At 42.4% G+C, this 16339-nt stretch overlaps 1 protein-coding gene across 1 annotated transcript in view; it reads right to left on the reverse strand.

Moving 5' to 3' along the window:
• PLEKHG1 (pleckstrin homology domain containing, family G (with RhoGef domain) member 1) overlaps window positions 1–8459 on the reverse strand; it is a 51071-nt gene extending 42612 nt beyond the window's left edge. Inside the window, exon 1 of the mRNA XM_010581899.1 lies at window positions 8025–8459. Within this exon, the coding sequence (XP_010580201.1) occupies window positions 8025–8444 (420 nt within the window). The 5' untranslated portion in view covers window positions 8445–8459. The remainder of the gene's footprint in view (window positions 1–8024) is intronic.
• Between the last annotated feature and the right edge of the window lie 7880 nt (window positions 8460–16339).

Below are 16339 nucleotides of genomic sequence, written 5' to 3' on the forward strand. Positions count from 1 at the left end.
CCAGAATCCTTCTCATATGCCCAGAAAAACAAGGTTTGGGTTTTGGTTTTGCTTTTGTTTTGGTTTCATTTAAGGGTACAAATGATGAGAAGCTTAAAGCATACATAGCTGGCAAAATATTTTTGTTCAAGATCTTGGAGTTTCAGAAATAACCTCATCTAAAACTATTTAAGATACAAACACGAACAACAGTTTGTGCATACTTCTATCACTTTAGATTGCTTTAGGATGTTTAATACGGCTCACATCCAGGAAGCAAGAAGTCTGCAGGGAAAACTGAATAGTCCTACTGCCTCAGAAGAAAGAGTCTTTATTTACTTTAGGTATTTCTTCAAGGGTAGCCGGAACAGCTGTTCACACCTGTTGGGTAACACACGTAGCGGTGTCACAAAATACCTCACCTCTCAACAGTCTCCAGTGTGAATTATGGTCCTGTTTTTTAAACAGCAACTCCAGAAACAAAACAAAATATTAACATTCTCCACTACAGCTGCTTCCAAATTTACTACAGATTTTTCTTTTATTTTTTAAGTGAAACATTTTTCTGCTCCAATTTATACTGCTGTAACTCTGTTTAAACTTCATGGACTTCAAGAAGGCCTCTTAGATATGTACCGAGATCCTCTAGCACAATTTCGTTTCAGCTATCACATCTGAATATTACTGGAGAAAACTTTCCTTGCTTTTAAGCCATGCTTTCCCTGAGGAGGTCAATCAGAATTTGACACAGGTCTTCCTTCATGGATGAAAAAACAAGCAGTGAGAAAGTTCATCAGCTCAAAAGTATACCAAATACTAATCACAGTTAAACTTATCACTGTCACAATCATAATATTTGTTTTGCAGGTAATTTAAATTGCTCGTCCAAATTTTCTACACGCATAAGGATCAATCCCTAGTCAGAAAAAAACAGTATGTGTGCTAACCTGCTTTTAACTGCTTTTCAAAGTCATAGCACACAAGTTTCAAAGAAGGAAGAATCTCACTCTGAATATCACTGTTTTACTTTAAATCTAAACTAAGTGTCTTTTCTCTTTGTATGGGACAGGGTCTGCAGCTGGCCCCAGAGAGGAGAGCCTGTTTCTAAATCATCACTCTGTTCATCAGGAAATTAAAAGTAAACGGCCTAAAAATCACGCACTCATCACCTGCGTTCTCTCTTTTTTACTGAAGATTTAAGACAAACAAATGAAGTATGTCAGCAGTCTTTGTCAGACAGACCAGACTTGCAAACCTGCAGTGCCTCTACATGAAGCCAAGGTATTGTTCCATAGCTTTACAGCCACTGATAGGGTACGCTAACTTCTAGCCTTAATGCACTAAAGAAAAATACTAATTGTGAGACCACACATCACTGCTCCCTATACTGAGTGAAATAAAAGCGATAAAAACCTCAGAAGAATGCCATCATTACAGTCTGATGATTACAGCAGCACCATAAAACTCTGGATGCTTCTACAGGAGGGACCGGTACAACCTCTCACATCACACTTATCTTCTCAATAACATTCAATGGACTTTCCATTGAAGCACCCTGCAAAATTTCTCATCTACAGGGGCAACTCTGCTAATCAAACCATTTCTTTTTGGTGGGTGCCAGAATTCTGTACTGCAAAACAGAGGTACTCTTCTGGAGTAACATCTTTACGTGCAACTTATGTCAGCAATCTAAAGGTACTTTCCGCAGGCATGTAGGTTAGCAGCCATAGAAAAAGAGGTTGCAAATGGAAATTAAGCATAAAGTGGGAACAAACATTCTGGGATGCCTTCACTATATTGGGATTCCCACCTTGTGAACCTAGGAGGAATTAATTTAAGAGCTATGCTATCCGAAAACCCAGTGCACAAGGAGCTATGCTTTTACTAACACACCGCAAGAAGTGACAATGCGCACGTCCAGTCTCCGGAGTTGTCTTTTTAACTAATTGCCTAAAAAGTAGAAAGAGACATCCTCTAACCACAGCACTAGAAGGCAGGAAACTGGGAACAATAAAACTCCGATACTGACTTCCTCTCAGAAGGGCTTCCCTTAATCACTGGTGCTGCAACACGTATCTACTGCAGACATCCAATATTTCCCCTTACAAGGCTTCTCCCCACCCCCTGCAAGGGGTATATAACTTCGACAGATTTGCTCGCCTTGGATGAAGCTTTCCATGTCAGAAACCCACCTCCTTGCTAAGTTGTTTTAGGAGATCTCAGCAAAAGCATTCCCCCAGGCCTTTTTGAGAAAGAACGCCCTTTTTTTCCTTTCTCATGTTGAAAAATTTTGGTGACCTTTCCCCCGAGAAGACAAGCACCACCAGCTGACTAGCAGGGACAAGAACCGTACCCTCACATCTCAATGAGGGGCAGGAGCAGACTGGAGCACAACGGAGACTTAATTTCCGAGACTATGCCTTTTGCTGTCTTTGTCCAAATCTCCACATACTTGACCATTTTGTGGGGAGGGTGGGTGTGGTGGGAAGGGAAAGAAACCCCTCAAATTTGCATATCCCCAGTAGGAACTTTTAGCAATGGTCCTTTGCATGTTTCAGCTCAGGCTTCACAAGTTCTTAACCCACAGTTGCCATTCTCAGATGCTGCCAGTCACATCTGGTTCAGATCTGCTCCTCTAAAGCAAGAGCAGGGAAAAGATTGTTCCTGCATCTCAGTGACCCTCTCCAAACCTTATGCAATGTGGAGAAGCATGCTGTACAGTTCCAGGGCAGAGGAGACACAAAGAAGTCCTACAGAAAGATGGGAAGGAGAAAGTGGGAACAAAACTTGATGGACCCCAGAAGATGGAGACTGAATGTTAGCAGAACTTAAGAGGGCATAGAAATTAGGAATGGTGATGAAAATGTTGTAAGAAGAAAAGAAAGACTTAACAAAAAGCTGAGGTATAGAGGGAGAACTACAACAGACCTGGCAAAAGGACTCTGACAACTTATTTAAGAGAGTGTCTTCAGACCCTCCGAGAGAACTTTGGAGAGAGATTTGGAGTCAGCAGACACTAACATGTGAAAAAGAAAGACTAAAAAGTGATAAATCAAATGAGGAGATGAAACAATATGGACTGACAAGGGACGAGGATGGGATTTATTGAGAGAAGACTTAGGACAGATGGGCAAGGAGACTATAGGCAGAAGGTTGTGCAGAGGAGAATGGGACTTTCTAGGTAAAAAGGCTTGAATGACGAGTCTTAACTATAAAAAAAAAAAAGAGAGGCAGGGGACAAAAGGTCTGGAGAGGAGATAGGAGAAAGACTTCAAATATCCAGTAAGGATGATTTAAAAAAATGTCACAGTTGGAGTGAAAGGGTAGAGGAACTCATTCACATAAAAGAGGTCTTGCAGATTTCAGGTGGAGTTAGAGTTTCCTAAAGCTCAATGTCCGTTTGCATCAAATATTTGCGAAATGCACTGACAGTGCATGCTTCACTCCCCTCTAGTTACTGTACAGATACCAACGACTCTTTAGTGATATTATTTTACTGATAGGAGTTCTTATATCAAATGGCTGAGGTTCATGCAGTGGATCTAGATGTTCTAAATGGGCTTATATCGCTGTGAGAGCGTGTTTAACGTAACATGACAAGTACATGCACTATACCAGTGTGTTTGCATTATTTCTTCATTTTGCAAAGGTAAAACACAAATGACCATGCCTTTTTCTACAGTTACAAGCATTTGTACAAATTATGAAGATGGGCTTCTGACTCCTATGAACTGCAAGACCAGAACACATTTTTATTATAAACTCAAGGACAGCATTTACTCAGGGAGGGGGGGAAGTTACTTCAGTAAGTTACTCTAATTGAAGTTTATGCCTGTTCTAACTAAATTACTACTTGAAAAGGTCAGGCTGGGTCCTGAAGAGAAGACAGTCTGCAGGTTCTGCCCTGGCCAGTACACCTGTTAGCATGACACAAGCAGGAAGCAGAGGTATCCGATTTCTCATCACAAACTTGCCCAAAACACGCTTCAAGCTGTACTAATTCAAAATTTTAATTATACTTAACAGATCATCTGATAAAACATACCAAACAATGGAAAATTTCGCTCTATCTTTGTTACAATGCTTGCCTGTGCAAGAATCACAGCAGCATGCCTTAGAACAACCATAATTCAACTGTTCTTTCAGGTCAAACAAAATGGCTGTACTGCCTAGAAAAGCAATTGTTTTTAAAGCATATCCCGGGGCAAAGGGAGCCAAATAGTGCCTGTATGGCCTCCTCTCACTCATCCTAAGCCCATGAAATACTTCTTATCAGCAATTTAAAAGAAAGCTGGAAAACCTCAGCAGGTCTACAGTATCTAAGTTAAAGATCGGATTAGCCATGTCCTATGAAGTCAATTTCTACATCTGTCTAGCATTTTGGCACTGTTAAGAACAAAGACCACCCAGATACTCAAAAGCCAACAGAAATTATGTCTTTTTAGTTTATTTTTATTTACTTACTTATTAATGACCTAACAGCAATAGGTCAATAAAGGCATCAAAAAGGGTGAAATTCTGTTTTCCCCCATTCACTCCATAGTCTTATGTCAAGTATGATAATTCTACACGTTCTAAGGATAACATAGGCTGAAAGGACACTGCCCAAAATACTATGCTAGGCTAACTCTTAATGAGCTGACTTTGGATAAGATTAATGGTACCAGGATCCTACATGCATTTCTACACCACCCACGTTAATGGGTCAACTGTGTACAGCTGCGTATGTTCTTTACATCCGTGTACAACTAATGTTGGAAACCGGTTCCAGGCACATGAACAACAAGAAGGTAATCGAGAATAGTCAGCATGGACTCACCAAAGAGAAGTTGACCACCCTGATAAACTTGTACGATGAAATGACTGGCTTGGTAGATGAGTGGAGAGCAGTGGATATTGTCTACTCTGACTTCAGAAAGCCTTCTGACACTGTCTCCCATAAGATCCTCATAGACAAGCTGATGAAGTATGGTCTGGGTAAGTAGATAAACAAGGCTGACTGAAAACTGGCTGAATGGACAGGGTGGTGATCAAAGGCACAAAATTTAGTTGGAGACCAGTAACTAAGCACACCCCAGGTGCTAATACTGGGTCCAGTCCTGTTTAACATATTCATTAATGATCTGGATGATAAGAGTGTGGATGTATTAAAAACCAAACCAAACAAAACCAACAAAAAATGTCACCACCCCCCAAATAAAAAAAAAAATCCCTACAACCCCCCCAAAAAACCTAAAAACAAACAAACAACACTCCCACCCCACCCCCCCAAACCTCTTAAAAAAGCTTGACTGCATCACAGGCAAACCTGCTATGCTTTACACCAGAAATTCAGAGAGTGGATTCATGGACGTGAGTTTTGACACCCTCTCAGTTCTAGCTCCAGAACCTGTTTCAAAGTGCTGGAAACAACAGTAAGAACATGTTCTTTTTAAGTACGTTTCCATCATCTACAGAGAAGGTAGCATCAGCAAATTCCTACTACCAGGGGACAAAAAGCAATAGACTAGATCTGTACTGACAGTTCCCAGCTGAGGGTAGAGGGTGATTAAAACTACCTATTAATTTCTCCCCTTTTGTTCTTATGCCATCCTCAGTCTGACATATCTTCAGCTTTTAGCTCGTTGTACCTGGGTTGCCCTGCTTCTCTTCCTCCCTCCCTCTCCCTGCCAAACAACTCCACCCCAAAACAAAAAACCTTCTTTCTATTTTTAGGCTGTGTCCATAAATTGCTGTATTGCAGTCAGCTGCAGAACTGGCTAGGAAGCTCCAGTTCCAACCAATTTCATACTCCCCTCAACTTTCCACTTCCTGGGTTTTCTCTCATTTCCTCATATTTTTTTTCCTCTAATGATCTTCTGTCTCCGCTTCATACTGGCTCATTTGCTTATGCCTTCCTCCACTATCTCCCACCTTCATGTATCTCTTCAGTTCCCACACACTTCTTGGACAGCAGTTGTCCTTTGACCCTTCCCCAGCTCCCCTTTTCCCATTCTCATCCCATTTCCTAACCAGCTGCCAAAATTTGACCCATGTTTATCTGGAAAATAAGACAAATCAAGCTGCTTCCCTTCATCTTAGTTTGGCTCAGGACCAGTCAGCTAGCTGCCAAACTGAATGGCCTCAAGTCATAGAGGCCTGGATAGTCAAATCCTGTAAGGCTGCGACACTCCTGCAGATGTCTGTGGAATCTTCCCATCCTTCTCACAACCACCATCCTTGGTTAAGTAAATCACTGCAGCATTGCTAAGGTCACTTGGGGAGAAAAGAATCCTGAGAAACATATAAAATGGGCTCCTCTGTAACACGCTTCCGGTCACACCTCCCTCCCCTACGACCAAGCAAAGAACATGCCCAGCGCGAGGTAGGTGGTTCCCCACCATCCTCACCGTTTGGGAAGGAGCTCCTTTGAAGCCCTCAGATCCTCAACACTTACCTAAGGAATGCCGCACTGCCAAGCACTCCATCTCTCAAACAGGCTGTCTGGTGCCACACAAAGCTTTCAAGATTCACTATTTATTAGATGCTGTAGGAAATACGCTTGGGTATTTCACAGGTAAATTCCTCCAGTTCTTTCATAACTTCAAGAGTATTTGCCACATTTACACTACATCTACTGTAGTGATGCTTAAAGTATTTCTAGCAAGCATTCGTTGGCCTTCCTACTTGTAAATGGAAAATCTGTTTCAAGATTTTAATGATAGTTTCCAGTTTCTCAAGTCGTATAGTTTACTGCACAGAAGGATGAGTGAGAGCTGACGTTTCCAAAACCACGAAGGTCATGTCCAGTGAACAGTGACTACGCACAGAAGCTGGCTTGCTTCTGCAGCATATGACAACTTTAAACACTCCAGAATGAAACTTAGGCAACAGCCGAATGTAGAGAAACAGCAGCAGCTACAGAAACCAATAATGTTTCGCAGAAAAAGTCTTCCTTGTTAGAACTCTTGGGAGTGGGGGGGTTTAATCATGGTGTGCATTTGCGTTATCAAAGCCTTAAGAGTTTTTCCCCGCTTATTGCTTGGGAGATGAAGTGAGTTGGAACTGTGAGTGGGGCAAATATCTCTAGCTGAGTGATACTTCCTTTTGCAGATGACCTCATACAGCTACCTAAAGCTATATATTCTATAAAGTGCATTAAACATGCACCTCCCAAGAAATCCTTCTTTGTGGGTAGTTGTACACTCATAGGTTAAGTACATAGACTACAAACAATGGCCAAGGGACTTAATTGTCATCTTCAAAACCACAAAAGAACATGACTCTGATGGCACAGTTACAAGTACATGGAGTGAGCAGAACAATCCAGAGAAGGATTCATCCATGATTTTTGCTGTACTAGAAAGGGGAAATGAAAGATACTGTTCATCTGGGGATTGGACAAAAACTTCACTGCTGCTAATAAATGCTACACCCATTTATTAGCACCACCCATCCAGACATAGTATTAAAGAAAACATAATTCCTTCATGTAACAGCCAAACAATAGGGTTTTCCAGCAAATACACATGCCACATTCAATACTACAGGCCAAGGACATGGAGTGAACAGACTGCAGCTGTGAGCTGCATGAAAGGGAGAGAGAAAAAGAGAAAAAGGCAGGAAAGAGCTTGCAGGACTAGAATTGGGGGGGAGGGGGGAGGGGCGGGGGGGTGAATCAATAAGTGGGACCCTTCAGATAAAGCATTTAAAGGGGCAGACAAGCGGTCTGCTGTTTGCTTCTCACTATACACTCCAGGAAACAAAGCATTGTACATTTTTGTAGTAAATAAACATTACTGCAAAGAGTTTACCGCTCTTTGCTCACTACAGCTATCAACTATAGAATGTTTTTTCTGTTATTTCTTCATGAACACATAGTAACAGCTGAAATTTATCTAATCAAATAAAAACTAGAAACACATGCGAACAATGATGTTACACTAATTTATAAAGACCAGCAAACGCCAATTCCATTGTCAGGTCCATCTGTCCTGCTGTGAAATCAAACAATGTAAAAAACAGCATTATGGAACAGTTAACACCATCCTAACCAAGACTCCTACCTTCACAATGCTTTTTAGATCCTGCACATACATCCTCTCTGTCTCCAGAATCTCTTGGACAACTCTATCTACGTAGAGGAGCTTGGGACTGGTGGGCTCTGTGACCAGGGACATTGCACAGTTTTTGCTCGCTCCTTTTGGTTCTGCTTTCCTTGGCGTGCTTTGCCTTTTTTCAAGGCTCTCCTCAGGATCCTCTTGCTCTGCAGGGGAGTTTTTGCGTGGCTTGTTGCTGGAAAATCGCCTGGCTGGGACCAGCTCTAGCTTGATGGCACCCGTTTCTTTATCCTGATTGAACAAGCCCAAGTGGCTGTTTGAAACCAGGGTCATTCTGCTTCCAAAGGAGCAGTGGCTGTCCCTGGAGGAAGCAGAGGAGGAAGTGGAGCTAAAGCTGACGGGACGGTCACTGTCCGACAGGTCCATGGTTTTTTTCTCACAGTAGTGGAAGGCTCTGCTCTCCTCGTGCAAATCTTCCCCTTTGGTCTTGGAGTCAAGGGCCTCTGTCACAGCTGGTAGAACATCAAGAGGTAAGTGGAAGTCATCTAAAAAAATAAACAGAAGGAGTGGGTTTACTGTTGCTGCTCCACATAACACAAAAATTGACGACAGATACTTTTAAAGCTTTTTGCATACAAAACTGCCACAACTCTATTTTAACTAAAGGACAACCTGAACAATGCGATTTGGGGGTCACTGTGGCTCTAATGCTTTTTAGGTGGGGGGGATCCCCCACTGGGGGCTACTACGCAGGCACCGCATACCTCCTGCTCACATATATGCCTCTGGCACGTCCTTCTTGTGCCAGTGTTCTGGGCTGGGTGCTAGCGCATGCACTGCCCACACTCAGCACAGGAGAGAAATAAGACTCAAAGATTTTTCCCTAAGGTTAAAAAAACCCCCTCTGTCGGGAACAGTCCCTGCTATCTCCAAACTGAGCACTGACCCTGGTTTGGAGGCTTTGGAAAACTCAACAATCACACAGTGATACCAGACAGTATCTTTTGTTTTGAATGCTGCAAGGCCAATAGTCAAACAAAAACTAAAAGCAGTTATCAATTACCACCCCTGTGACTTATACAAAAACACTAAAATCAGAATGATTTCCCAATGAAAATCATGTAGCTTCTGAAAAAAGAGTTCCCACAGGAAAGAGTGCTGCCAAATAATTCAGTTTTCTACTGGGAAAATAAGTCATTCTAAAACTGTTCAGCTCAAGCCAGAATATTACCCCCCTGCTGAACTGACCCAAAGCTGTTTTTCAAGTCAGGGCAACAACAAAATAAGATGTCTGTCTTCCTGTCGGCATTTCAATTCTACTTTCTTTTTATTGCCAAAATGCCCTGCAGGACACTGTCCACAATGCAATGCAGATTTCTCTCTGCCCATGTTGTGTGTGATGCACCATGAGAATCTGCAAAAGCAGCTGCAGGTAAATTCAATACTTCAAGGTTTCATTTCAGTAAGTGTCCACCCAAAAAAAATCTTGCCTCAAACTCAAAGAATTCCAGAACATCTGTCCTGTGAAAAAGGGAAACTTGCGACAATTTAGGAAGAAAAGCAATCCTGGAGCTACCCACACAGCGACAACCTCATTTTTCAAAAATCATACTGGCAATTACAGCTCTAGACAGCAGTTTCAGTAAAGAAACCATAAAGCCAGTAAACTACAAATTAAACCCGCCCAACCTTTAAGGTGGCCCTTCTTAAACTGAGGCAGACTTGCTATGCAACTACAAGCAGAAACCTCCTGGACACTGCTTCTGCTGCAGGTGGTCTGCAGGGGGGTGGGGGAGAATTTCATTCAAAGCAGAAAGCCACTCTCTCATTTTTCCAAATAAAACCCTACTGTTTATTTAAAAAAAAAAAATTTAAAAAAATCCAAAGCACACAAAAAAAACCCCAAATCAAACCAACCAAACAAACAAACAAAAAACAAAGGCCCAGAGAAGAATATTTGATTTATTTGGCCTATCTTGAATGCATAAGATTTTATTTGTACATGAGTAATTAATACTGCCATTTCAGTGATGATGGTACTAAGCTTTCTGTTAAGGAGAAGTATTGCCCTCAAGGTAACGCATGGAATTAACACCGAGAGTAATTTGCTCATTACATGGGTCAGAAGTTGGCTATTAGATTAAAAACCTAATTTGGCACCTCTGTACCCCTGATTTTACCTTGAAGTCTAAAAATCTATAGCCTTTCTTTGTGCCAGGTTCTTCTGGTTTTGCAACGGAGAAGTGTATTTTCTTACCCTTCTTGAATAAATGACATCCAAGTACAAACTCCAAAATAAAATATAAAGCAATAAACCAGGAAAATATTTAAAACTGAAGAATGCAGTGAAGTTCTCTTGTTTCTAAACAGGTATGGATGTTTGCCTTCCTATTGCTTGTGATAAGAAAGTATGCATTTTTGATAAAGAAGAATGTATTTTTGTTATCAGCTTTGGATCATTTTTCACATTCAGTTAGAAAGCACAATGGTGCTGTGCAGATGTAAACCCCCTTGAAAAAAGCACCAGATAAACAAGATAACAGGGATACCCTTCCGCTAACTTACTACAAGATATTTTACTAAAATTACATGACAAAGAAATACCCGATTAGCCACTTTTAGGGGGGAAATAAAGGGTTCCTGTGACATTCCATTACTCCATGCTCTTTTCTTCCTGTTTCACTGATACACGGTCTAACTCTTGGATAACCTGAAGGCATTAATATGTAATATTTGCTTCACAAACATTGTCAGGCTCATTAATATAAAAAACAAACAAAACACAGTTCAGGTCAATGAAACTGGAGTCAGAATAAATGTTAAAAGTAGATTTTCATAAGACATACTTGTAGCCAGAAGCAGTGGGAGATCTTAACATGTCTTAGAAAAACAAACCCCCTTTTTTTCTTGTTTAATGACAATGTCATAGCTTAATATAAAAAAAAAAAAAAGATTCACTGTAATAGTTAAAATGGGCTTGCTCTTTAACACCTGTATTCCCACTGACCTTGGCAAACCCCAGGCACGTGCTAGGCATGGCTAATTAATTGCATGCAACACAGTTGACTCAAGTTCCTCCATTTTTTGCAAATGACTATTCCTGTATGTTTCTACATAAGTCACACCAAGCAAACTATTTGCTACTTGAAAGTCATGGTCTGTTTTGTCCTCAAAGCCTCACCCTGACTGCTAGCCTCAAAAGTTACTTTTTACTTCATTCTTACTCCTTTCCCAGCCAGGTGTAAATTGGTCATTTGGCTTCTCCGTGGAAAGTTTTTGCTAAAATTTTGCCCAGTAGGTCTCCGACCAGCGAAACGTGTTTCTCGGGGTCCACGCAGACGGCACCAAAGCCCAGCGCTCCCGCAGCGCAGCAGCTGGGCGCCTACGCAGCTGGCGAACCCAGCTGAAAGGCAGCGCACTCGGGACCGGGGATTTCAGCGTGGCACAAAGCCGGGAAGCAGCTTCCTTTCCTCAGCTGGCAAGTCCTGTACCAAACACTTTGCAACCCGCCGGTGGAAGTTAGGGCTTGGGGACATGCCCTGGCTCTGCCCAGCTCTCAGTTTCTGCCTCAGCTACAGGTAGCTGTTACAAACCCATAGCCCTTCCCAATAACACAAGACGCGTAAATCTTCCAAGGCTTCACAGGTTTATCTTCAGAAACCCCTCCGAGACTAGGCAGCATTACCCCCGCTGCTGAAATCAGAAACAGATATTTTAGATGATTTCTGCAGTCACAAGTCCACCAGAAAAGGCAGCAGCTGAATCCAGTTCATTGCCACAGCCATGTGCCCACCCTCTTTTCTCTTGCCAGGGTCTGCATTTGGCTTTTCAGACCTCTGGTACAGTTTTACTCTGTGGTTTTACCCCAAAGTAACTGCATTCTTGCACCAGCTGCATAAGGTCTGTACTGACTGCCTGGTGAAAAATTCGCAAGGGAGTTAATGAGAGTGAGGGGAGAGGGGAAACAGCCTCGCCCAAAGGTTGCCCTCCATGTATCATAACCGGCCTTTGCAAACCCTGTAACCCGTTCCAAATTTCTGTCTTTGCTACAAACTTACTATAAAAAGCAAGTTTATTTCTCCCATACCCTGTGGGACTGATCTACAAGCCCCCCCCCGCCCCGCTACCCCCAGCCACCAATTTCAGCAGCAGCACCAGCAGGTAGGTGCGTTCACGAAAACTTGGGCTGCAGAAGGTTTGTGTAATTGTAGGTACCCCCAGACCCTCGCACACGCTCCGAGCAAGTCTTGTACGCCCTGACCCACGACTGGCCTGGTTCACTGCTTTTTTTGTTAGGCCTTCTTTTGTTTACTGAACCTTTTCAATGACGAACCAAAATAATATTGAAAACTTTTGTGAGTTGTGAATAACGGTATTTAACTCAGTCTGGGGAGAAAAAAAAATAATAGATCTTCAATTTGCATACTTTAATTAAGGAATAACAGTAATTACTTGTTAGTTCAGCACTGAAAGAAGGATAATTACTACTTGTCCCTACTCACAAGGAAACACGCTCCCCAAACAAGGTCATTTCTTGTTTGTGCCTTTGCATGAATTCAGTTAGCCTCTCCCCGTCCCAGCCCCTGCAAACCTCCCTCCTGCTCCCCCTCCCTCCCCGCATGGCAGAGCTCCAGAGCGCTCCCCAGCAAGAACGTGTCCCTACTCCACAGCACTGCAAGGGCAAGAAAAACCCGCATTTCACCCCAACAGGCAACCGTAAGATTAGTTACAAGACTGAAGGCACATGCAAAGCAACTATCCTGGCGTATCTCGTGTTTTCAGCATGCGGTCGTAAACAAGTTCTCACCAAAAATGCGTACACTTCTTCATCACTTTTCTTTAACAAATACCTCCTTCCTGTAACTATATTCATGGTAACGATAAGTGGTTTTCCATTATCTCTGCAACTTTGGCTACCCTAGAACATTAGCGTACAATGAGAGATAAGGTGCTTTAAGTCAATTTTATATCTAAATACAAAGATCCCCAAGCCCCGTCTAAATATAGGTGTTTATTCCTCCAAGTTGTTCACTGCACATGACATTTTGAGACATACTGCATGACTAAAAACTCGTAATTCAATTTATATTCATAATTAGTATTGTTGTTGCCTTTCTCCTGGCATGAAAAAGAGCACCTCAGATGTTATCTACAAAGTCAACATTACCAGAAATTACAGGCTTCACATCCTCTGGAAGTTTAGCTACATAAAAGTGATGAGACTACAAGAAATCTTTCCTGTATTTTCCTTGAGATATTTTCGTATTTCAAATAAAGCATTCATACTGTGGATACAATTAAGCAAGACTGTTTAGAACAATTTCTACATTCAGTATCAAATTCAAATGCGGCACTAGAATTGAGGAACATAAATGTTACACAGCTGCCTGACCAAGAAAGACTAAAATACATCCACTGCAAGAATCCCAACATGATCTTAAATATACTCCCCCTATCCTCTGCTCTGAATAGTGTCCAACTGAAGGTCAGCAGATTTTTAATTATTAGATTTTGCATATGAACACATATAATTTCTAAAGCTAACACCCTCTGTGAACAAAATCGCATTAGAGAGCTACAATATTTGCAGGATTAGATCTCTAGTCTGAACTGTCACAAACGATATGCTGCCAAGTACTTTAACTGAACTTTGAGCAACAGAAATGCCATTTATGAGAAATCTTACAACGGCAAAAAGTCAACAACTAATGTGCCTCTGTCTGTCAAATTACTGCCTCCCCTCACCCCCCCAATATTTAAAGCAGAATAGCCTCTGTTACAACCAAGCACGCTAATGCCCAAGAACATTATTGCAAGGGAAAAATCCTCTGCGACAGTATCTCACCACTGAGGAATGTCTCTGGCTCCTCGCACCCAGGACGAACAAGTCCTCTCTATTTTTCCAATCCTCTCCGAAGAACCCACGACCTACCTGTGCGGCAGAGGAGAGGCACGGGCTCTGCCTTCAGCTGTTCCCGAATTACCTCATTGGGCACTCAGGTAAAATGAGAAGCTCTTACTAGTCTGTACAGCTCCTTCGCCAGAAATATTGCATGAGTCAGCTTTTATCTATCAAAACCCTAAACACAAAGGCTTTACAGAAACCTGATTCACAACTTTCTCACTGCCTTTTTCCCAGCACACCGACAGTCTTCGGCATCGCTAAGAGCCTTAAATGAAACATGACATCATGCAATTCAGGGACAGGACAATGGCCATCACTGTGGGTAACTTTAAAACGCACACTTCACTGAGCAACACCCACTAACTTCCATTTTTCCAGGCACAACGCTGTGAAAACATCAGATAGAGCCTCCACTTCCAGAGGATTTATTATGCTTTGCTCCTTGATTTGCAGACAATATCAAAAAGCATTGTAAAGCAAATAAATTACCTGATAGTATTGTGAAATTTCTGTCTTTATGTTAGAAACTCCCATGAACCTGCGATGCAATAGGATGATTCTTGGCAATAGGATCATTCTGGATCCTATTCTGCCCTAACAGGAACAGGCTTTTGCAGGGTGCTTGCAAAGCTGCTGCTTTTTTTTTTTTTTTTTTTTTTTACAGAGGGAGAGGAAAGACTCTCAGAAGAAAATGTGAAAACCAAACCATAAAGTACTCTGTGCTATATCAAAATGAAGCAAAGTAAAAGAAAATTTAAAAAAGAGAGAGAAAGTTTTGCAGGGAAGGGGGCAGTGAGGGAAGAAACAGGAGCAAAGATGAAGAAACAGAGAAAATGAGAAAAATTGATATAGACTGGTGCTAATCGGTGGGAAAGCTGATGGCTCTCTCAGCCTGCGGAGGGAGCGATGGCATCTCTGTCTTGGAGCTGGGAGGCAAAAGAAGTCAAGAGTTGCCAGCTGCTGGCACCACTTTCCAGGTGTGCTCTTACAGCTGCGTGCTCAAACCTAGCCAACAAAGAGATACTCTATCTTTAAAATCATACTTGAAATTCACTCCCTCTCTCCTTGTAGGTAACATGGCCTCAGCTTCATTCTGAGTTTTCCTAAAGAGCATAGTCCTTGAACAATGCCTTTCAGCAGGAAACTGGAGGTAGAAAAAGGAAGCGAAGACAGCCTTGAGACCATTTCCAAAGCTGCAGAACACTTTGATCTGAATGTCGGGGCTGTCGGGGTGAAAGTCTGTTTTACCCAGGCTAAAAGACCAGGTGTTTACAACCTGTTGCCATGCTGCCAAGTCCGAGATCATTGAGACATGCTCTCTCTCACATACGTTCTCCTGTAGATTTTGAGGGGTTTTTAAATACTTACATTAAAAGATACACATACACATGCACACTTTTTGCAAGATCTGTGCAATACTTCAGACAGAGCCACCCCGTATCTATAAGTCCTGGACACACTCACAGGCACAGGATGGCCAAGACTGGTCCCCACGTCCTCAGCCCACGCACAGTGCGGCACCCAGGTACTCGACCAAATAACCTGAATATGGCAAATTTACCATACATTTGCTATGCTCCACGTTCACACATTTCTGTCAGGAGCTAATGATTCATGCCTCTGGACCTCTGCTTCCTCACGCCTTGTGCCCACCTTGCCTATGGAGGTTTTAATCACCTCTGAAACAGGTTTTACCTAACTCCCCAGCAGACCTGTAGAGCATCAACCAGCCACAGGGCATTGCTTGGTCACTTCTGCGAAATCCTATGGCATACAAACAATACCAGCAGCTTCGTCGTTTAGCCATCACAAACCTGAACTCTGAAGGCTCAAATCAAGCCCAGTGACAGACTGACCCCGAGGCAGCCAGTGACCGAGAGCTTCCCACATCTGCTTCAGCAGACTGCAGCGATGCAGCATGAGCTCCAGCCACTGCTCTGAACTGGCACAGTGAGCTCTCATGAGCATTAGCGGGGTGTGGGGGTGGAGGGAAACAGAGCTCAGGTCCTTGCTCTGTTCTGCCTTACTCTTTCATCTCTGCACATTCACATTTGGCCTTAGCTCTCCCTTGCATCCCCAAGTACAAGTCAGCAGAAGTTTACCCTATACATGAGGATTTCCCCAAGAACAACCCCTTACCCCCATCACTTTAAATATGCATAGCACAGAGTTATTAGTGCAGGAGACTAGAAACGCAAAAGCCTTCTGTTTTACTATCTAATGTGCATCACCAATGAAACAGTATGCAGACATGCCAGAAAAATGTTTTTGCCCCACTTCTCCTCATTTTCTAGAATTTCATATCCCCCGAGTCTGGCTTTTGCTCATCTGCATTATCTTTTAAGAGCTGCATCCCTTTCTCTGCACCGTCTCCTCCTCCTTCCCGTTGTATGCACAGTGCCGTAAAACCACATTA

This window comes from Haliaeetus leucocephalus, unplaced genomic scaffold, assembly GCF_000737465.1.
Source record: "Haliaeetus leucocephalus isolate CR32 unplaced genomic scaffold, Haliaeetus_leucocephalus-4.0 Scaffold819, whole genome shotgun sequence".
Lineage (NCBI taxonomy): Eukaryota > Metazoa > Chordata > Aves > Accipitriformes > Accipitridae > Haliaeetus > Haliaeetus leucocephalus.